The following is a 22,684-nucleotide window of genomic DNA, read 5'->3' as shown; positions in this document are numbered from 1 at the left end:
AATTTCACAGCTTAGGCAGCCCCCATGCTGAGCAGAGAATTTCTTTGATCCCTAACCACTATCTAATGGCATTTTAAAAAGAATTTAGGGATTAACTTAGAAAAAATAAAACCCCTAAACATAAGTAATTAATGCTCTCGGCAAATAAGACTTATTTTTTATTTAATGTTTCTAACACTGCAGCACTAAAAGAACAATGCTGGCATCAAACAATTTCACTTGATGGTTGTTAGTGTATTTTCTTTTGTTCGGTTGCCGTTAAACATTCTGATACCTGAATGTTGGGCACATGTGAGTGAAATGACCTTTTTTCTGTGTTTGCGTCTTTAGGACTGTTCATTTTTTTAATTGGATTTTTGAATGTAGCAGAGTTCAGAAAGAGCCTGAGCGCAGACAATGCATGCTTTAGTCATGTGTATAATCCTTACTGGTGTGCACCATCCCCATGGCTTTGGTGGCACAGCTTGCTTGAGTCAAAACTATTCCCTGTGAATGGGGGGCTTGTAAGATTGGGGCCAGAGGCAGTTATGCTTTTCTAAGACATGTTGCCTTTGGGCTACAATCACACTTACGCTAAGGCCCCTAGTAAATTACATGTGATCAGGTGCTCCTATCTCCTCATCCCCTGCCCTTTAGAGTATTTGAAGGAAGATCCCAAGTGTCTGTTGGGGAAAGTGAAAATTGTGTATAGGTCTTGGGGGGGGAGTCATGCAATGCTTGGAATTAGAAAAGAACTGAAGAAACTGAAGCAACAAAGATTGGCCGCAGCTGGAGAAAGGACACCGGATGGAGTAGACTAGTGCTGTGAGGTGGTACAGAGAATCCTCTTTCTTAGATGCCTGGCTGATGAGTCTTGTTCACATGCTCACAGTTAATCTGATCACCAGCTTTGGGGTCAGGAAGGAATTTCCTCCCATGTCAGATTGGCTGGGACCTTGTGTATGTCGGGGTGGGCGGGGGGCTCCTTTCTCTGCAGGATGAGGCATAGTTCACTTGCCTGGATCATCTGGGTATATCTCACTTAATCAACTCCGTGCTGTTGCAAAGGCCTCTGGCATTGAAGCACATTGCTCCCTTCTATTCTCCGCCTGTGGCACACAATAGTTTAGTCCCCCAGGGTTGCAATACTTTGGTCTAACTTCCCAACATAAATCAAATCTTTGGATCTAATTAAACCACAGAGCAACTTGGTAAGTAATTTAAGTGTGAGTGAGGAAACAAATGCCAAAAGAAGTGACCAATTCTGCTGTGGCTTGTGCTTTCTGTTTATTCAGGAAAAGCTGCTCCTTTCCTGAATAAATCAATGATTGGGGTGGGCGAGATGTTTTATTACCTTCGCTGTATCTCTTGTCCGTCCATCCCTCTGGTGAGCTGCCCTACACTCTGCGCATCGCCCCCAAAAAAGGGAGCGGTGGGAAAGAAACAGGTGACAAGAAGCCTATCCCTTGTTCTAAAATGTAAAGTGCATGAATTGGGTATTTTTAAAAAAAAAAAAAAAAAAAAGAAAAAAAATCTTGGCTAAAAGTAGGTTACATAACTTAAGCCAGTCTAAAATTATGTGCCAGCAATTTACATGAGTTTTATGTAACTGTTTATACTGCTGTTTATTTAAAAATTACTACTTATCTTGGCAACCGCAGCTACACACCATGCATTTGCTAGCTCCGGAATACAGGGCACCTTCATTAAAAACACATAGTCACCAATATATTAGATACAAAAAAAACCCCTGCTCTGACAGAACGTTAAGAGTCAGATAGAAACCCGCAACAGCAAGGACATTCAGTGTTCAAGACAAAGCAGGCCTTTCGGGTGTCGAGAACAGGGCTGGAGCATGCTCCATCCTTAATTCACCCAGCAGCGCTGAGGTATCTTACAGCTCAGCTGCTACAGTCTATAAGACGAGCTCTTGTTCTTGAGCTCTTATAAAGGACCCTCTTCATCCGTAGATGTTTATACCTCTGCTTTTGTGGGTTCAAGTCAGACCCATCACACTTTTAAAATGCTGAGGGTAGACGGTCTTTTGTTCTTTCTTAAAGTCCCATCATCATGTTGTTTAGAGCTTTAATTTTACCAACCTTTAAAATGTTGCCGTCTTGTATTTTATTTTATGTTTTCAATCTACCCCTCCATACCCAACATTAAAAAAAACCTTGTCAATGGCCATTTTTTATGTCGGACCTACTCAAAAGCAATATTTAGTGCCCTCTCACTGCTTCTGCGTGTACATTTTTAAGCAACAATGTGCATACCCCAAATCTGTGCAGCCGTCTTTGAAAAGGGTTGTGCATTAACAATCTAAACCGTGAAACAGAAGGGAAAAAAACTAATATTTGTGAAATGGTAAAAGAGACAAAATTGGTAGGAAAGTAACTTTTATTCTCAAGTTTGAAGAAGGGAACAAGAAACAGTGAAGAGTTAGAGGCTATTAGCCATATAACGGTCAGCCTCACTTCAACAAAACAGCAGTGTCATCAGCATGGGACAGTTCCACAGACAGAGCCACTTCTTAGCTTGGCCTCATGAGGACTTGCAGGATTATTACAGTATTGTTACTGCCCTGTATTGCAGCTCAGACTGGAGGGTGTCCTATGACACTGGCTTCTCTCTCTCATTGCCCCATGTGAGTTGCAATATCCGTTGCAAATTGAATCCAGGAAAGTGCAATAGCAGTAAAGCCATGTCATCCCTCCACAGTCCAGAGCCCTTTGTCTAAGCCTTACCAGCAGAGGCCCCGCCTTTCACCAGTGTAGCACGTCTATATGAGGGGTTTGCAAGTTACAGCAGTGAAAGTTGCTCTAATACAGATAAAGGCCGTCTGAGGCATTCCAGCTAGCAGTCTCTTGATTTAATCAGGAGGAGTGTTCTCAGCTCTGGCACTTGCGTTTTTGCTTTGGTTCACCATAGCCCAACCCCGATGTTCTCCATCATCCAAGTTGTCTTCAAGAATCCGATTCTCGATTGCCCTGCATCCCAGTACAAAGTGAATGTAAAGTGCTGAAGTTCTGATCTGGTGGTGTTTTGCCCTCCCTTTGCACCGGTGTGAATAGCAACATAAAGTGCAGGGCAGTCAGTGGTGAATTAAGGCCCAGACTGTATGACTACACTGGGGGGGATGGAGGGGAAGAATGGTCTTAACTTAGTTAGCTAACTCACATTAAGGTAGCAGTGTAGACATGGCAACTCAGCTATGAACTCGGGTTAACAGCCTGAGATCCACCTCGGCACCCCTACAGAATTTCACCTGAGCCGCTAACCTGAATTAAAAGCCAAGTTGCCGTGTCTTGACTGTGAATTGAACCTGAGTTGTTAACCCAAGTTAAGAACACACCTTCTTTTGTTTTTTGTTTTTCTACATACAATGTGAGTCGGGAACTGACCGGAACAGGAAGGGAGTAGAGTTTGGAGTACAATGGTGGTGAAGGGGAAACTATTTGGAATAGAAGTCTCAAATAAGACCCAGAAGTCTTAATTCCCGGTCTCCTTCTCTAACAAGAAAGGAACAGACCCTGCTTCCCTCTGAAGTCTATGGGAGTTTGGCCATTAACCTGAGGGGATGCGGGATCAAGCCCTAAATGATGCCCACAATTCTCTGGTCCTACCAAGTTGTGCTCAGTGCAGGAATGGGGCTTGGTGGAAGGTGGTTTTGAGCGACTTTTGTGCTTCCCCTATTCTCAGGCTGAACAGTCTGTGTCCAAATTCCAGCTACTTGGAAGCCAAAGTGAATAGACATTCTGGCTACATTCCAGCTATGCCCAGTACACTAGAGGAATTCTTTGACAAGCAGCTCCATCTGGCTTATCGCCTTTTTGCACCACTGGAATGATATAAAGAGGCTGTAAAACAATGGAGCATTAGTCTCTTAATTTCTGTGTATGTGTCAGATTGTGGATGACACTGTGTGATGCATCATTAATATTCCATGTCCTTTTAAGCATCCTCTTGAACCATTGCTCAGAATATTACCATCCCAGCAACTAGTATTCTTACCAGGAAGTGCATTTCTGCAACATCATACCATTGCCTTTTATTCATACGACACTAAAAAAAATGCATTCAGATCCGGTGGTGCCGGTAATTTATTCATTTCAACCAAGCTTTGCAACATACGCTAACACATAGTAAAAAAAAAAAAAATTGTATGCAATGAAACTTCTGCCAAAATTGCTCTCAGTGCGCTCTGAGATGCACCAATAAGCACATTATCCTTACCCTGAAGTATTTTTCTGTATTGTGGGCCTCATCAAATGTCAAGTGAAGTCAATGCAGTTAGAAATGATTACAGTGACTGTGAAGACTGTGTCACAGACATGCTAGCTTCTTTTCACTGCGACTGTTCTATGTAAAAATACTACTGTGTAAATAAATAAGCCACAGAACAAGGTTTACTATGCAGTAATATGCTTTTAATTTGCAGTTGACTGCAGTTTATTTCAACGAAATCTAAGCCTAAACAGGCTCAAAGTGTAGACATACCCCTAATCACACCCGCAGAGTGGCAGCCACTTTCCCCTGGACACAGTAGCTAGGCACCTGCCAATTGCTCAAGGGAGTACTAGCTGAGAATGTTGGCCAGGTGCCGAGTGAGCATATTAGAAAGAATCACTTGCCCTTATCTCATGCCCCCAGCTAGCTGTGTGAGACAGGGCATCGGTTTGCTCGGAGCTGTTAGAACTGCTTTCACCTGTTTACAATACACTTTTTTGTTTTATTATTTTGAAAACCTCCTCTTTTGTTTTGATGGGTACAATAATGGCTGTGGAGGAAGGGGACCTCAGCCTTTTCTTGCTGTTCGTAAAATGCACACCTTTTTATTACCCAGTTTCTTTCTTTGAGTTCTGTGATCTCTGAATATTTGGGGAAATGGATTATTATTTTTATTATTTTATTTAATAAATTATTATCCTTCAGTACTACATCATGGGGATGTTTTGTTGGGGTTTTTTTTAAAACAAATAGCCTTCAGAACGTAGAAGATCTTTAAGCATAAAAGGGAAAGTTACTGTCTAAAATATATCCCATAAGTCACCGATAAATCCTGACCATGACTCTGTACTAGGGCTGTTGATTAATTGCAAATAGGTCATGGGATTAACTCAAAAAAATTAATTGCAATAAAAAAATTAATCGTGATTAATTACAGGTTTAATCACACTGTTATTTTAGTAAATATTTTTTTAGAATTTTAGTAAATATTTTTAGATATTTTTCTACATTTTCAAATATATTGATTTCAATTAAAACACAGAATACAAAGTGTACAGTGCTCACTTTATATTATTTTGTGACAAATATTTGCATTGTAAAAATGATAAACAAAAGAAATAATATTTTTCAGTTCACCTCATACAAGAACTGTAGTGCAATCTCTTTATCATGAAAGTGCAACTTACAAATGTAGATTTTTTTGTTACATAACTGCACTCAAAAACAAAACAATGTAAAACTTGAAAGCCTACAAGTCCACTCAGTCCTACTTCTTGTTCAGACAATCGCTCAGACAAACACATTTTGTTTACATTTACAGGAGATAAAGCTGCCCACTTCTTAATTACAATGTCACCTGAAAGTGAGAACAGGCATTCGTATGGCACTGTTGTAGCTGGCATCACAAGATATTTATGTGCCAGATGCGCTAAAGATTCATATGCCTCTTCATACTTCAGCCACCAAGCCAGAGGACATGCTTCCATGCTGATGACACTCATTAAAAAAATGTGTTAATTAAATTTATGACTGAACTCCTCGGTGGAGAATTGTATGTCTCCTGCTCTGTTTTACCCGCATTCTGCCATATATTTCATGTTATAGCAGTCTCGGATGATGACCCAGCACATGTTGGTTGTTTTAAGAACACTTTCACTGCAAATTTGACAAAATGCAAAAGAAGGTACCAATGTGAAATTTCTAAAGATGGCTACAGCACTCAACCCAAGGTTTAAGAATCTGAAGTGCCTTCAAAAATTTGAGAGGAATGAGGTGTGGAGCATGCTTTCAGAAGTCTTAAAAGAGCAACACTTTCATGCGGAAACTACCACCAAAAAGGAAAATGAACCTTCTGCTGGTGGCATCTGACTCATGATGAAAATGAAAATGCGTCAGTCCACACTGCTTTGGATCATTATCGAGCAGAACCCATCTTCAACATGGACTCATGTCCCCTGGAATGGTGGTTGAAGCATGAAGGGACATATGAATCTTTAGTGCATCTGGCACATAAATATCTTGCGACGCCGGCTACAACAGTACCATGCAAATGCCTGTTCTCACTTTCAGGTGACTCTGTAAACAAGAAGCAGGCAGCATTATCTTCTGCAAATGTAAACAAACTTGTTCTCTGAGCGATTGGCTGAACATGAAATAGGACTAATTGGACTTGTAGGCGCTAAAGTTTTATATTTTTATTTTTGAATGCAGGTTTTTTTGTACATAATTCTACATTTGTAAGTTCAACTTTCAAGATAAAGAGATTGCACTTCAGTACTTTGTATTAGATTAATTGAAAAAATGCTGTTTTTTTACAGTGCAAATATTTGTAATCAAAAATACATCTAAAGTGAGCACTGTACACTTTGTATTCTGTGTTGTAACTGAAATCAATATATTTGAAAATGTAGAAAACATCCACAAATATTTAAATAAATGGTATTCTATTATTCTTTAACAGTGCGATTAATCGCGATTAAATTTTTTTAATCGCTTGACAGCCCTACTCTGTACGATTGGATAGTCGGGAATTTTGTTAACCCCTCTGCAGAATTCCTGCATTTTGTGTGCTCAGATACAGTCATTCTCCTTTGCCTTTCCTTTAAATTCTTCCAGTGCCTAAGAGCACTGTCTGCTGGAGGTCACTGATCGTGATGTTTTGCACTCCTAACATGTCTTTGAGCAGCTCATTCAGACCCTTCTGGGTTGCTCCAAGTGCTCCAGTAATCACTGGATCATCTTTGTTCTTGTTGTCCATAACCGTTCCACTGCATGGCACAGTTCTTCAGACTTTGCCATCTTCTCTTCTTGTTTCTTTTTTGTGTTTCTGTCTGCTGGTATGGCAATCTCAGTTAACATGGTCTTATTTGTCTTCTTTTCTGCAACAACTGTGTACGGCCTGTTTGCCTGCACTGCTCAGTCTGTGACAATTGCCAGATCCCATAAAATCTGAGCCTCTTCATTCTCTAGAGCGCTTTCGGTTCGGTGGTTATAATACCGCATGGTGCGTTTAAATCCGTACTTGCCACAGAGGCTCCAGTACAGACTTGGCGACCTCATTGTGTCTGTTCACATATTGTCTCCTGCCCAGGCTCTTCTGAAAAGGAAGAGACTGTGGAGCATGTGACGAGTGCCTGCTCAACAGATGCTCCACCATCGCTTCCTTTTCAGAACACATTCTGCAGTTCGGGGAGCAGTTCTGCCGGTCAATTTTGTTTTGAATGCAATTAGTCCTTAAGGTCTACTCTTGTGCACTCATAATGAGGCTTTCTGTCTCTTTTTTGAGGTATCCTTCTACAAGCCATTAGCCATTGTTAATATTAAGTAACTGTATTAGCATCCAGTGGTCTCAAGCAGAAATGGAGCCCCATTATGCTAGCTCCTGTCCGAATACATACAAAGACACAGGAGCTGATTCTCATTTACACTCAGGCCTTTTTACACCTCCCTGGCATCTTATAAGGGGCCTTAAAATGGGCATAAATTACAGAATGGTGTCAAGGAGCCTTAGTGTCAATGAAAATCAGGGCCACACTCCTTATTGAAGGACTTTTATTATATTAAGGACCAGGTTCTGAAGCTAGTCGAGATCTTCACCCCTGCTCCAAATCCTTCATGCTGGGTAAAGCAGGCAGAGCAGTGTAAAGGGACCCTAAACGCCCTGGTTCCCACTGAAGGAGGGTTCTCCTGGCACATGCACTGGTGAAGATAGACATAATGCTGCCTTCCAAGGACTCCCCTGTAAGCCCTGAAGCAGGGGATGTGCTGGGGCAGGAGGGGCGTGCTAGGACAGGGCTGCAGCATGCAGCAAGCCAGAGATTTCTGGTAGCACTACAGCCCTTGGGGCTTCCTGTGGTGGCTGCCATAGTTTAGATGGCCTTCCTGGGCTGTGTAATTTATGCACAATCCCCAAAACAGCCTAGGATTGGGAAGCTCCCAAGGTGGCTTAAAGCTCCCATAGTCTCCGCTCTCTCAGAGTTTCGAGCATTTGTCTTACATACACAAGACACACACCATTTCTCATGCTGAGAAGTACCTTACTCTGGCTCTAGTCCCATTGGGCTGAGTGGAGCAAGATGCTGTTCCACAGAATCTGGCCCTAAATGTCACCATCTTGTTTTACCTGGATCTGTGAGAAGAAAAAAGGCAGCTGAAATGACGGAAAGCCTGTTTGTTAGATGCTCAGCAGCTTAGGACTGGCTTCTCCAATGTACCCTACTGCAGTAAGGGAACATGTCCATGCTAGCAGCATGCATTCCAGACTTCAGTTCTAAGTGATTTAATACAGCTGAGTTATAAAACCCTGAAAATCATGGTTTACAATGGAAACTCTGACAGGCCATCAAATATAATGGCACTTATAGGCACTGCTATAATTAAACCCTCCACACACCAAAAACCCTACAACATCTTACAGTAACAATCTCTACATGTTCGTAGAGGCGGATGGAGATAGCCCCGTGACTCCCATTAAAGCCGGCGGTAGATAGCTAGTTAAAACTCCACGGAGCTCTAGGGAAATGTGTCCTGAAAAAAGCCAGAGGCAAATGGACAAAATCAAGAACAACAGTGTTTACTTAGCAGTGAATGTTAAAGTGTTTGAGAACATAGCATACAATATCTCAGATCACACAGCACTGTCAGGGAAAAAGGGAGTGCTGAGCATGGGGGATGGAATGAGAAGAGAAGGGAAAGGTGGTGGCATGAGCCTCTTGTTCTGGCAACCCTGCAGAAATATGGAAATTAATTGCTAAGCAGAAAATATTGTGAAATATTATTTTCTTTTTTTCCAAATAAGGCAGACTCAGCTTTACCAGTGATCTGTATGAGAATCATATGCTCTAAATAGACTTTTATCTAGTGCTTGATCTTAAAAACTAAAGCTGATAACAATTAAACCTCTGAAAATAGTAACCTCTCTGGGGAATTTTGAGGGTCTAAAATGCAAAAGTCTTTGCAGCAACTTCTTCTCTCGGTTACATTGGTGTAAATGCAAAAAACTAATGGAGTTTTTCCCACACTTACATCAGCATACCTGAGAGAAGAAGCTGGTCTCTAACCTTTAATGACATTGTGGGGGTTTGTTGAAATAGATGTCCAGGATGACAGCTTGTCCACAAGTTTGAGTCTGATGCGTTTTTGAAGTGGACAATTATTAAATCCCAGATGTGTGAGTCTTCAATAGTAACTGTCCTTTGACTATACCCCTGGTACCTGCCATTGCTAGAGTATAATTTTTTTAAAAAAAGAGAGGCTATTTTCCTGTCAGCAGTCACGCTTCCCCACTTGCTTGTGCTCATTTTAAAAACGATTTAACTTGTCTGCATCGCTCTATTTTATATTATTTTTATGTTCTCATTCATTTTTGCAAGGAATGGAGGGGGGAGATTGATGGCAGTGGGGCTGATCCTGTAAATCTTTCACTCATGAGTACTTCTTATAAGTTAATGGGAAGACTTAAGTGAGTAAAGATACCCCGGCATCTGCTTAAGCCCACAGGATAAGCCCCTTCAATTGCAAAGTATATGTCAATACAGCATCATTTGATTCACTTTCATAGTGGGCTACTGCTTAGTAATTCCTCATGGTTCTGTGTGACTTCTGTGATTATGTAACACAATCTGATATGGAGTAGAGATCTGGTCCTATGTCCTCTGAAGTCAATAGAAAGACTCCTATTGACTTCAGTGAGCTTTGGATCAGGCCCAGAGAGGATAATTCTGTTGTGGGTTGGGCAAAATATCATTGAAGCTGGTGGTTGCAACTCCAACCCATCATTTAAGATAGCTGATGCTCCTTTATAAAAGCCCACTCCTAAAACAAATATGTTTGCGAGTCGACCCAGAAATGAGTACTACATGTACAGAGGGTTTCACTGGATATTGTTCTGGGTGGGCTGGTGGAAGAGAGAGAGAAGAAAGCTACACACACAGCACAGACAAGCACGGTGTGGTGCTGGCTAAAAGAGTTTGGGGGCTATACTCCAAGAAACTATCTCCTCTTTGATTCCTCCTGTGTTCAAGGAAACAGGACTTTGTACATTCTTTGTAAATAAACAAGATTGCATCAGAGGTATCTGGCCCCATCCCATTTCTCCTCCTAACTGGAACAACCTGCAAGAACCCAAAGTTTTATTAGCCACTCAGGCCAACTTTTAGGCCAAAAAAGGGGTAATGGCTCCTGCAGTAATAGCTACGTGATGTGTTATAATATGTAGGCCATATTTACTCTGTCCTGGGATGCAATGACTGAAAAATACTTGGAGCTGAACATGAGCTCCCAGTGGGATGCTATAGCCAAAAGGGAGAATGTGATCCTTGGATGCATAAATAGGGGAGTAGAGTATTTGGTACCGGTCTCACTGCTGCTGGAATATGATCCATTTCTGGGATTGGCAGTTCAAGAAGGATGTTGATAAATTGGAGAGGATCCAGAGAAGAGCCATAAGAATGATTGAAGGGTTGGAAATCGTGCTTTATTGTGATAGACCAGTGGTTCTCAACCTGAGGTGATCCGCTGACCCCTCGGGTCCATGGACTATGTCTAAGAGGTCCACAAAAGATTTAGACTGAAAACTGACTGGCCAGAATTCATATATTTACAGACAATAGATTTCCAAAGGGGTCTGCACCTCCATTCAAAATTTCCAAAGGGGTTCGCATGTCCATTGGAAATTTTTTAGGGGTCCGCAAATTAAAAAAGATTGACAGCCACTGAGAGAGACTCAAGGAGCTCAACCTGTTTATCTTACCAAAGAAACTGTTAAGGGATGACCTGATCATAGTTTATACATACATATCTGGGGAACAAATATTTCATAACGGACTCTTCAATCCAGCAGGCAAAGGTATAACACGATCAGCTAGTTGGAAACTGAAGCTAGAAAAATTGAAACTGTAAATAACATGTACATTTTTAACAGTGAGGGTAATTGACCATTGGAACAATTTACCAAGGATCAGGGTGGATTCTCCATCACTGCCTATTTTTTTAAATCAAGATTGGGTGTTTTTTCTAAAAGATCTACACTAGGAATTATTTTGGGCAAGTTCTGTGGCCTGTGCTAAACAGGAGGTCAGACTAGATGATCACAATGATCCCTTCTGGCTTCGGAATCTATGATCAGAACTTGGCACTCGTGTGAAACTTCACTGATTCCCGGGGGCTCTGCATAGGCACAAGGGTCCACCCACGCAAATCCATTTGCAAGATCAGGGGCTTTCTATTGATTTTGATTTATAGGCTTGCTTCATTGTGTTTGCAGACCAAAGTCCTCCACACAAGATGTTTTTCCTGCTGCTGCTTTTTCTTTAAAAGGAAGTTGCTTAAATGAGAGCAAATGCTAACTGAATATAACTTGCATGCCAAAACATTTTAAATGTACTTTTATGAAAAGCTTTTGAGCTATTTTTTGTTATTGAGAGACACACAAACCACAGTCAATTGCTGTTCACAGTGTTGTGAAACATCATCATTTTGTCTCGCTATAGTCCCATGGGAGAGCTAATAGGGAAACGGGAGGTGGCGGGGAGAAGAAAAAGAAGGCTAGTTAATTTCCGAGTTGCTAAACTGCCTCAATTTCTTTACCTGACACTGAAGTCTGATTACATTTCCCCCTTGTTATTTATTTTCCAGTGGAATGGAGCTGTTCTGAAGACTTTTCTCCTTTGGCTGGGGAAATAATCATGGACAATCTTCAGTCTTTGAGATGCACCATCACAGGCCTCAGAATGGTAAATGCCAAATCATTAATTTAGATCTTAAACTCCCCAAATGGTACACGGGCTGTGACATTTGCATCCAGGCCTCTTGGCAAGAACAGCAGAGTGCCATTCCTCTGACAACAACTGCCAGTTATTAAGCATAATATGTCTGGTATCCATAATCTGAAAGTCACAAAGGAATAGAGAGACAGCAGGAACTGTTTTGTAAATTGTCATGTTATGGGGAGATCAGAAAAGATTGGAATGAAAGCCGCTGCTCTCTGGATCACAGGATAATCTTAGTGCAGATCAAAGGCTCCTGAGAGATCCAATCCTGACTCCATGTCTGATGGTTAAAATAACAATTCTATCTCCTCTACCTCATTCAGGAACAAAGTCACTGATTGCAGTCTTTTCAGAAGATGTGTATTTTCATACAGATAAGAACTGGGTCAATGACGGAGAAAATCTCTCATGAATATTCACTTGGATTTTTAAGCAGGCTAACTTGAACCATATGTTTGTAACGCTTTTCTGCAGGCTTTTTGTGAACATTTGTGCAAGCAAATTTTGGTTTTGCAAATACTTGCCGAGAACAAACCTTGTTCAAAATTCACACAAATATTTGCGCTGGAACCATTCACTTGGGGCTTGATCCAGCACACACTGAAGTCAATGAGAGTCTTCACTCGGGATTGAATCAGGCCCTTAAGACAAAATAACAGCAGAGAGAAAAACAAGTTTATGCCAAAAACCCCTCGCCAGTACCCTGAAGCACAGGTGTTCGAGATCTGACTGTCTGCTTGGGTTAAAATTCTCAAATGTGTATGCCTGGAGGCATGTCCACACTGCAGGTGGAGGGATGATTGCAGCCCATGTAGGCATACCCGAGCTAACTCTAAGCTAGCAGGGAGGCTGCAGCACCACAGGCTTCAACCCAGGCTGCACAAGCCCACCCTGGTCACTTACTTAGGCAGCTAGCTGCTGGAGCGTCACTGCTATAGCCACTCATGCTAGCTAGGTCAAAGCTAGCTCAGTGCCCACCCCTGCAGCAGTCACAGGTCCGATTGTAGGGTAGATAGGCAAAGAGTAAAGTGATGGGCACAATATAAAAACCTCCCAGCCAGAATAGAACAGGCATTTTTTCAGTCTGAAGAGCTTTGATTTGAAACTTTTCCAGGCTGCCGGGCCATAGCCTGTATTTCCTGCATTTGGGCTATGTTCTCAGCAATCCAAAGTACCTTTACTAGACATAAAAGCACCTCGGCTTGCATAGTCACTTTCAGGGGCACATGTAAACAGCAGAGCCGATGGTACGCTGTCTACACTCACACTCTCTGCCAAGGATGCCGTATCTTTAAATGAAGGGCAGGATTTTCGAAAAGCACTCCTCACTGGGTTAACACTAGTCTCATTCAAATCAATGGTAAAGCTCAATGGGAGCAGTGTTAGGTGTCTAGACGCTTCTGTCTGCATTGGCGCGCAGGCTGTGATGCAGGACTGCGGAGCTGTCCATTCATGTCAAGGGTCTCCCTATGTGATAATTGATAGTTTGTAATGTCTCTTTTGGACTCATTGTGGTCCATTAACTCAGGGATCCACCCGTACTGGGATTTTGGGGAGATCTTTGAACTATGTCTTCCAATCTCTCATGATATTCTGGTCAAAGCACCTTGGGTAGTATGTTTGGAGGAAGGTGACTCTGGGTGTGGGAACACTGTCTAGTGGTTAGAACACAGGTCTGGGCAAGCAATTGCTGGTTCTGTTCCCAGCTATGTGACTGAATTTTTATGTGACTTGGGCCCAGGATCCACAAAGGAATTTAAGCTCCTAACTTCCATTGATTTTGTGGATATGGGCCTTAACGTCTGTTTCACCATGGGGGAAACAGACGTAATATCTGCTACTTCATGGGGTGTTTTGAGGATTGAAAAGTGCTTGAAAATCATCTTGATGTCCTAAATTTAAAGGTGTCTCATAAGTGTAATGTATCACTTATTTGCACTACACAGTCTCAGTCAAGAGACGATCCGTTCCAGCTGAGATTGTAGTTGTCAAAGTGCAGTAAATTGCAATCTGCCACACACTCAATCACTATACATTCCTTCTCCTGCCTTCCTTACCTGATGCTTTGTAGCTGAGCTATTTAAGTACTCAGCTGTACTACCTAGCTACAGTGGAATGAAGTAAGGAGTGAACACCAGCCCTAGTTCTGAGTATCCTAGCTCTGGTGGTGTGATGAGGTGTAAAGGCACTCGAGCGTGTAGGGAGTTACCAGGTTCCTGCCTATCGCATGGCTGATCCAGGCAGAGTTATAAAAGGAAAGAGGAAGCTGGTGCAAAGGAGGCTGCCACAAAGGGTGTGTCCTCTCTCCCAGTTGGGTGAGGCTGGAAATGCCTGAGGCATTTATAATTCAGTAGCTTGAGTTTATTTGCTCTAGTTTTGAATTTTGGAAACAAAACAAGTCCTGAGGAAATGGCTGTGAGTTGCAGGGGAAGGCTGGCCCAGTGACTAGGGCACTCATGTAGGAGTGGGGAGGCCTGGCTTCAGATCCCTGCACTGCCACAGACTCCCTGCATGATCTTGGGCTAGTCACTTACCCTCTCTGCCCCCACTAGGACTTCCCTACCTCACAGAGGTGTTGTGAGAAGCTTGCAAGGCACTCGGATACAACAGTAAATTGACCATGTAAGTACCTGAGATAGAACAAAGAAGCCTGTAGTTTCCTTCTGTGGCTGGTGAATCTGCCCACAAGCTTACAAGTGAGTTAAGGTCCTGATCCTGCCAACACATAGTGCTGGAAGTAGCACTTACTACTGTGGTGTTAGTGGGACTAAACACTATTCGCAGAACTGGGTCCTAAGGACCAGAATCTGCCACCCTGATGCACCAGTAGTCCCACTGAAGTCAGTGAGCCTGATTCTCATTTATACTGAGGCCTGTTACCATTGCCAGAGCGGCATACGGACAACTTCATGCAAATGAGAATCAGGCCCCTAGGGATTCCTTGTGAAATAAGGCACTCTCCAATGTGAGTAAGGATGTAAGGACCTCATCCTTAGTTATATTCGTAGGGCTTGTCTACACATCGCCAGAGTCTGGACTACAGGGGTGTGAATTGTAGAGCAATCTAACGAGTCATGCTCTAACTGTTCCAGGTTGACTTGCCAGTGTAAACTAAAAGGTATCTAGTATACATTCATGTAATCATGTTTGAAAGAGGACTACAGTAGAACCTCAAAGTTATGAACACCTCGGGAACGGAGGTTGTCTGTAACTCTGAAATGTTCGTAACTTTGAACAAAACGTTATGGTTGTTCTTTTAAAAGTTTACAACTGAACGTTGACTTAATAAAGTTTTGAAACTTTACTATGCAGAAGAAAAATGCTGCTTTCCCTTTATTTTTTTTAGTTATTTACATTTAATACAATACTGTATTTGCTTTTTGTTTGTTTGTTTTGTCTCTACTGCTGCCTGATTGCATACTTCTGGTTCCAAATGAGGTGTGTGGTTGACCAGTCAGTTCGTAACTCTGGTGTTCGTAATTCTGAGGTTCTACTGTACATCAGTGTGAGCTGGGTATCTTTCGGTTTTGTGCCAGCAGGGTCTACATGGAGTGGTTACAGCTCAACATGTTAGAGCACTGTACAGTTCATACCCCCATAGTCCAGATTTGTGCCATGTAGACAAGCAATGGTCAAAGCAGATTGGATTAGTAAGGAACCAATCATCTTTGTACCTCTGGTTTGAACTGAACCAGAACCTATTTTCAACTTCAGAAAAGTTGTTTTAACATTTAGTTTGTTTGTGTTTCAACTTTGCCAGCCTCAGTGCTTCCTGGGTTCCTCCAGGACCAGAGGAGAAGGACCAAAATACCCCAGAGGGAGGCTGTTTCTGCAGTTTTTCCAACCTAGCTAGAATGGGAAGTGCTGTAAATCTAGCAAAAATGTCTGTTCTCATAGCAACTCCAGCCCAGTTTTTTAGACCAAAGAGGATGGACAGTTAGATAAGCTTTGGGTAAACTTTTTAGTATTTAAACAAAGCAGATTTCTATTGATCCCTGTCATAGGGATTACTCTACTGCTGGGAGACAAACAAACAAACAAAAAACCCCTAAAACTGTAATCATTACTTCATTATATATTTTCATAGGCCCTGATTCTATGACCTTTGGAGTGAGCAGTACGTACGTACTAATCTCTCTGATTTCACCGCTTTGCCACTGACTCACTGTATAGCCCCGGGCAAGTCATTTAACTTCTCTGCACCAATTATTGAGTTCAGTGGCCCTATTAGGTATGAGTTAGGGTTGTAGAACTGGCTATAAGTAATTTTAAAAGTCGCTATGATAAGGGGTTCATTAGTTGATGTTTGTATGGGGCATTGAAGAAGCAAAGTGCAAAGTATTACTGTTAATATTTTAAGTGAAATGTTTAATAACATTTTGTTTCCATTTCAACGCATTTGCAGGGCCAAAGTTATTACGCTCGTGTCTCAGCATCCAACATGAAGGGATGGGGACCTTCACAGACTACCACTCCTGCCTGTGCTTCTCCTTCTAGTAGGTTAAGATCACCATGATTGATTTATTAGAGCTACTTTATCAGAGTCTTTTTGTTTTTAAAGTGAATTTGACCCATTGTCACCCAGGAATGAAATAAATAAAATATAACTTCAAACAAAAAAAACCTGGAAAGAATTATCCTGTACTGTTTCCACTTCCACACTTTTTCCAGTCCTTTGTCAGCAGGTTGTCTCTTTAGGACCTGATCCTGCACACATATATGCACAAGGGTTAGGATTTTGATCCTTATGTCCTTTAATAGGCTTCTGTCATATTGAACTTTCTATAATGTAAGGAAAAGAGAAGATCATAGTCTGAATCTGAACTACCATCAGGAAAACATTGATAGCGCAGACAATTCTGCCCTGTGCATTGCACTGAATCAAACATTGTGGGTCCAATCCTTTAAGACTTTGAGGGGTGTTAATTCTCAATGAAGTCAATGGACTGCTCATATAAGTAGAGATACTTATGTGCATGCATGTTCTCAGTAGTAGTTAAAGTGTTCCACATGACTGAAACCCGCCTTCTTTTTAAAAATCATGGTGGGTTTGCTGAAACTCCACTGGGACTGTAATTTTACTTTTGCAATTTTTTAATTTATCCTAATGGCATCCTATTGTTAGTCACTTTTCCCGGATTAGTATTCACTGCTGAATTGGCTAGGCACATTACAGCTTCCCTTGTATTGATTAGTGTGGTGAAGGTTTTCATTTTATTGCATTCGCACTTTCTTTTATTAGGCTAATGTAACCAGTTAATAAGCTTGAATGGTAATGTGAGAACATAAAGGAAGCTGGACTGACACTAACTAGCTGAGAGTTGTGGGAAGTGGAATTTGGGTAAATGAGGCTGTTACAGTACTACTGGCTTATTCTGGACCGAATTCTGCTCTCACTTACACCAATATAAATCCAGAGTTACTCTAACAAATTGACCCCCGGTGGATTGATCGCCGCAGAGTGGGTCCACCAATAAGTGCAGACAAACCCTCAGTGTCAGTCAACAGCATAACCCTGCAGAGCAGGGAACCCCTGACAAAACAAGTGGCATTTTACACTGGAGCCCTGTATTGGACTGAGGTATTATTCTGGGAATATTGTATTGTCCCACCCTTCTGACAGTGCCTCTTTCTTTGTATTCTTGTTCAACCTTTTAAAAATACTCTGCAAGAAGGGCCTGATCCAAAGCCCATTGAAGTCAAATGAAGTCTTGTCACAGACTTCAGTGGGCTTTCCATCAGGCACTATGAACCCAAACAAGAGTTGGTCAGAAAATGGGGTTTATTTTCCTGGAGAAAGTTAAGACTTTGCATCTAAAAGAACCTGCTTTTTTTTTTAACTGAAAACTTCTCCCCACAAACACTCCCCCCCCCACACACACACACCCAAAAAATTGGTTTTCAAGTGAAAATTTTTGGGATTGGCTTTTTCGGTATTCCAACAAACAAACATTTTCAAGGAGAGCAGGCACATTCCAGCAAATTTTTCCTTTTGTCAAAAACCCAATTTTCTGTCGAAAGCAGTTTTGATGGAAAGTTTTTGACCAGCCCTAACCAAAACCCTGTGGCCCTTCCTGCAGCCTGCCTATGCCACTCTGGCAGCATTATGGTGCTTCAGTGGCCTGGGAGAGAATGTCCCCAGTTTAGGAGCAGCCTAGGGTTGATATAAGCAAATGAACAGTGGCCTTCCTTGTGGGCCCTGTTGCTCTGGAGGATCACAGGTGGGAAAGGAAGTGCTCATAGAGCTCGGTGCTGCAGGGACACAAAGTTGCAGAGCAGCCATAGGCAGCCCCAGGTAAGTAAGAATTAAGGCCACTTTGTCCCCACAGCTTCTGAGAATCCAGGTGGAGTAAAGCCACCTTTCCCCTACCTCCTCCCAGGCAATGCCTTCTATGACAATGGTGCCACGGCTGCAGGTGGGGCACTCGTGGCAGGCTGCAGTGTTATTTTTAGAAGAGGCAGGCATGGCAACAGTAGAAAGAGACCAGTCATCGCCCGTGATACATATGGAAATTTACGCACGGCCCCCGTGTGTCAAAGAACAGTGTTTCAACAAGACCATTGGCATACGTTTTCCTCTTCGGGGAACACGGTACTATTAAGCAGGCCCAGATCCCGTTGTATAGCTGGCCATTATGGTGTATTTTCATTGTTATGTGTCCTCAGTGACACACGCTCAAGCTTGAGTGAGACTCTGTTAGCCAAAGTTTCAACTCTTTTTATGAGGTAACGTTAACGTCAGCGTTTGAGCTTGCTAAATAGCACCATGCTATTTATTCATTGGTCCAGTTGCAGTCGGCAGGACTTATTCTAGTGAGAAGGTCTTTATCCAGGGGACTGCCTTTACCACTGGGTTTGAAAGCTAGCAAAGCAAGTACTCAGCAAGAGCAGTGTGCCCCTGGAATGACGCTGGTGTAACCGAGCAGAATTTGGCCCTAAGCTACAAACTAAAGTTAGATTCTTTAACACTCTATAAAATGGTCTATAATGACCGCCAGAAAAAGATGCTAGTGCAGAGTTTCTCAACCTTTCTGATCCCAGAGACCAGCTTGCTGTCTGTGCCAGGCAGATCTCAGGGACTGGCACCGGCCTGTGGACCGGTCGCTGAGAATCAGTGTGTTAGGGGAATTAAAGATCCAGGCTTCAAGCTTGAATCCCACTCCACCCCCAAGGCACCGAGGGATTGCAAAGTCAATTAATCTTCTTGGCTGGAGATTCTCCTGGCATGGGGGACTCATTGAGTGCTGGCTTCTAACCCCTCTCCCTCACCCCCCGCCCCAGCTCCAGTCAATGAACCCGAGGCAAACTTCGGCAATAAAAGAGGTATGGCCAGAATGCTGCTCTGCTCTGGCCATCCCCAGCTGGCAGATGTCCCTCTGAGGGCCAAACCAAGCTGAGCTGTTCTAAATGACGCCAGCCCCCAGCCGGCCCCAGGATCCGCGAGCAGCAAATGGTTCCTATGTGTTCCACATACCTGCACTCAGTGGATACCGAATATAGCTAAGAATTGATCTCCCAGTGTTGACCTACAAAAGTTATTGCTTTTGACGTCCACCAGAATATCGGACATAAAGGATACTTCTCTACAGCTGTTGCAATAGCCCACAGACTATAGGAGTAGCCACTGTCCACTACATCCACCCGTATGTGGGGCTTGTTATTGTAGCAAGTCAAGGCCAAAGCACATTTAGGTCTCTGGCATGTTGAGTCTCTGGGAAGGAATATGTCACTCTCAACTTAAATTAGTACTGTATGTCCAGCAAGTGAGCAGTTAGCTGGTGGCACATGTCTTCTGTGCCCACTGAGAAGAGAAGAAGGAATCTGTTGATGCACTGACATGCCAAGGGCACGCTTTTATTTGTGAAACCGGGGTGTGTGGGGTTTTTTTGTTTTATTTCATTCTATTTTTGTAAATAAAAGAAGTGTGAACATAACATTTTAAATTATCTGAAATCATGGCTCACCCTGATTTCATGAACTCAGTTGATTTTCTCACGCCCATGACAAAGAATTTGTGATGGAAGGTTTTAGTAAGGCCGAGATTTTAGCTAGCAAACCAGGAACAGGTTTTCAAAAGTGCTGAGCCCAGCAAGCAAGGATGTTCCAATGGTTTGGGCACCATCAGGAGACCTGGGTTCGATTCTCTGCTCCGCAACAGATTTCCCATGTGACCTTGGGCACGTCACTTAGTCTCTCTCTGTGTCTCAGCACCCTATCTGTAAAATGGGATAAAGGATAATTATATTAACGATTGTGAGACATTCAGAGGCTATGGTAAACCCCATTTTCTGACCAGCTATGGCAGTGGGGGGCATATAGGTACCTCAGCTAGATGTTTCTGGCAGTAATTGTCACAACAGAAGCTGCTGGGAGCTGATTTCTTTTGAATTTCTTGTCCTACATTGCTATTATTATATTATCTATTTTGCAGGGGGAGAGGAAGCTTATAGTGTAGGCAGTGCCATTCCATCCCATGTGCATATATGCAAATCCCCCCCCCCCCAACAGCCAGGAAACATGAGGAGCAAGAAAACATTTTAGAGCCCTCTTCTCCTCCTTTACATTTCCATCTGTTTATTTCTTTTGTTCAACAGACTGGAAAGACTGCGATGGCAGAGAACCTAGGCACTGGGGACATACCGAAGCCCTGGAACGTCTCCTTCAGCAGGTTCGAGCGGCTCATCAGCATTACAGTTGCCGAGGTAAGGATAAAAAAATCTGTGGTAGGGCACCAGTCAAAGCCTCTGTGGCGCCTGTAATTTTAGCAGTTTCCTAACTGGGTCATACCTTCTCATTCATCAGGAAAAGAAAGATATTAATATTGGCCCATCTGGAATCACTTGAGCGTACTATCTTGCTCTTAACCCTTGCAATAAGTCAGATGCAAACATGTGAAAGCAAGCGTGCATCCCCGCTCTCATTTAATTGTTCTTCCCTGAAAATTGTTTTCATGCAGGGATCCATGAAAAAGCTTCAAGGATCTCTCTTTCTATTCTCCGCCCGCCCCCCCCCATAATTTTTTTTTAACTGTTTTGGATCAACAGAGAGGACTTGGCCGCCTCCAGATGGGAGACACTATGTACTCTAGCAGAGGTGGTGCCAATGGAATGAAAAATTGTTGTACTAACCAGTGTGAGGGCAAGACTGCTACGTTTTTTTTTTAACGTAACAACCCAAAACAGGGAGAGGGTTCAAATCTCAGCCAGTTCTGCGCTCTTCATTCATGGGAACCAGACTGTGTCTTTGATAGCTCAAGAGTCAAAGCAGCAGCCTGGGATACTTTTTAAAGCTGTTTAAAAGTCTCTCTTCTATATTGACTGTTGAAATGTTCCTATTTATTTTTTAAATCCGATTTCTAACTGGAATAAAGCTTGGAATTTGGTTTTAACTGAAGAAATCAAACTGCTGTGAAGTTGTCATTTTCCCCTGCTGTTTTACTTATCATATTCCAAGCTGCATCAAACGATTCACATTCACAGAAGTGCTTAAGCCTGAACATGAAAGATGCAGCCTTAGTTCTCTGAGTGCAAATATGCCATAATCATGATGATCAAGGGTCTGCCACAGTCCTATTGTAACTATGGCAACTTAATTCAGCAAGGCTACTTGGAAATTGAAAAGAAATATTGCAAGAAAATAGAATGTTTCTCCAATGAAGAGTCACAAAAACACCATCGTTTGTAGAGGATTTTGGAAGTGAGCTGCAGACTGCATATTCTGACTCTTAAATAGCTGGCTTCATATAGGACTATGAGAGGAGCTGTTTTGCATGAGACTGTCTCCCCTCTCTGAGTGATAGCAGATGTCCAGGGTCTTTCAGGTCAACTTCTCAGTGGAGGAGAAATAAATGATACAGAGTCTGGGTATATTCTAAGTGTAGCTTATTTTATTTGCACACACACACACACACACACACACCAGTCCTGGAGCAGAAGTGGTCACAAACTGCATGCAGGGCAAGCCATTCTTTCAGGAATCTCAGCCCTAAGCCAACGTCAAGTTTCTAGGGAACACCTCTGCCTCAAGAATTGACTCCAATTGGAGATCAAGGCAGAAAGCAAATTCGGCTGCTGCTTTTGCAACTCCCATTTCTGTTCCTTGCCTAGAAAAACTAATAATAATACAGTGAGTTTTCCCAAGGCTGAGCATTTTCTTGCATGCTAAGAAAAAGAATTTGGAAGACTCTCTGGAACAGTACCATCTGGCAGCACCCGCCATGGCACATATTCTTACTTTGGATCATATAAAAATTCTCAATCGCTTGTGTTGTAGCAAAGCATCACATATTGGATGAATGAGAATTGTAACATGATAAAAGAGCCTTTGGAGACTTGCCTAAGCTGTGTAACTGGTGTCAGCCCCTTCCATTTCAATATTTTTATGAAATTAGAGGCGCCTGGAAACTGTTTGCATTGAAGTACAGTGGGGGGAGGGAACTGCAAGGTCACTTTTGCTCTGCAATTTGCAGCTGGGAGTTGTCAAGCTGAACGGAAAGCCAGGTTTGTAGCAGGAAAAGGGTTGCCTAGTGGGTGGATCACGGACTGGAAGGAAGGACCTCATGACTCCTGTCCACTGAGAACTGGCTTTCGTAATAGTTTTCATCAATCTAACACTTTGCAAAGACTGAGCCAGCCCCTCAGCTGGAGTAAATCAGCACAGCTCCACTGATCTCAATGGAGCCACACTGATTTACACCAACTGAGGAGCCG

At 42.6% G+C, this 22,684-nt stretch overlaps 1 protein-coding gene across 1 annotated transcript in view; it reads left to right on the top strand.

Annotated features, from left to right (window-relative positions):
• Positions 1–22,684, top strand: part of ANKFN1 (ankyrin repeat and fibronectin type III domain containing 1) — a 191,205-nt gene that overhangs the window by 128,979 nt on the left and 39,542 nt on the right. The window contains exons 7-9 of the mRNA XM_074970973.1: positions 11,842–11,939; positions 16,381–16,471; positions 20,570–20,677. Of these exons, the coding sequence (XP_074827074.1) occupies positions 11,842–11,939; positions 16,381–16,471; positions 20,570–20,677 (297 nt within the window). The remainder of the gene's footprint in view (positions 1–11,841; positions 11,940–16,380; positions 16,472–20,569; positions 20,678–22,684) is intronic.

This window comes from Natator depressus, chromosome 14 (assembly GCF_965152275.1).
Source record: "Natator depressus isolate rNatDep1 chromosome 14, rNatDep2.hap1, whole genome shotgun sequence".
In the NCBI taxonomy this organism is placed as follows: Eukaryota; Metazoa; Chordata; order Testudines; family Cheloniidae; genus Natator; species Natator depressus.
This window is presented reverse-complemented; position numbering and strand designations above follow the sequence as displayed.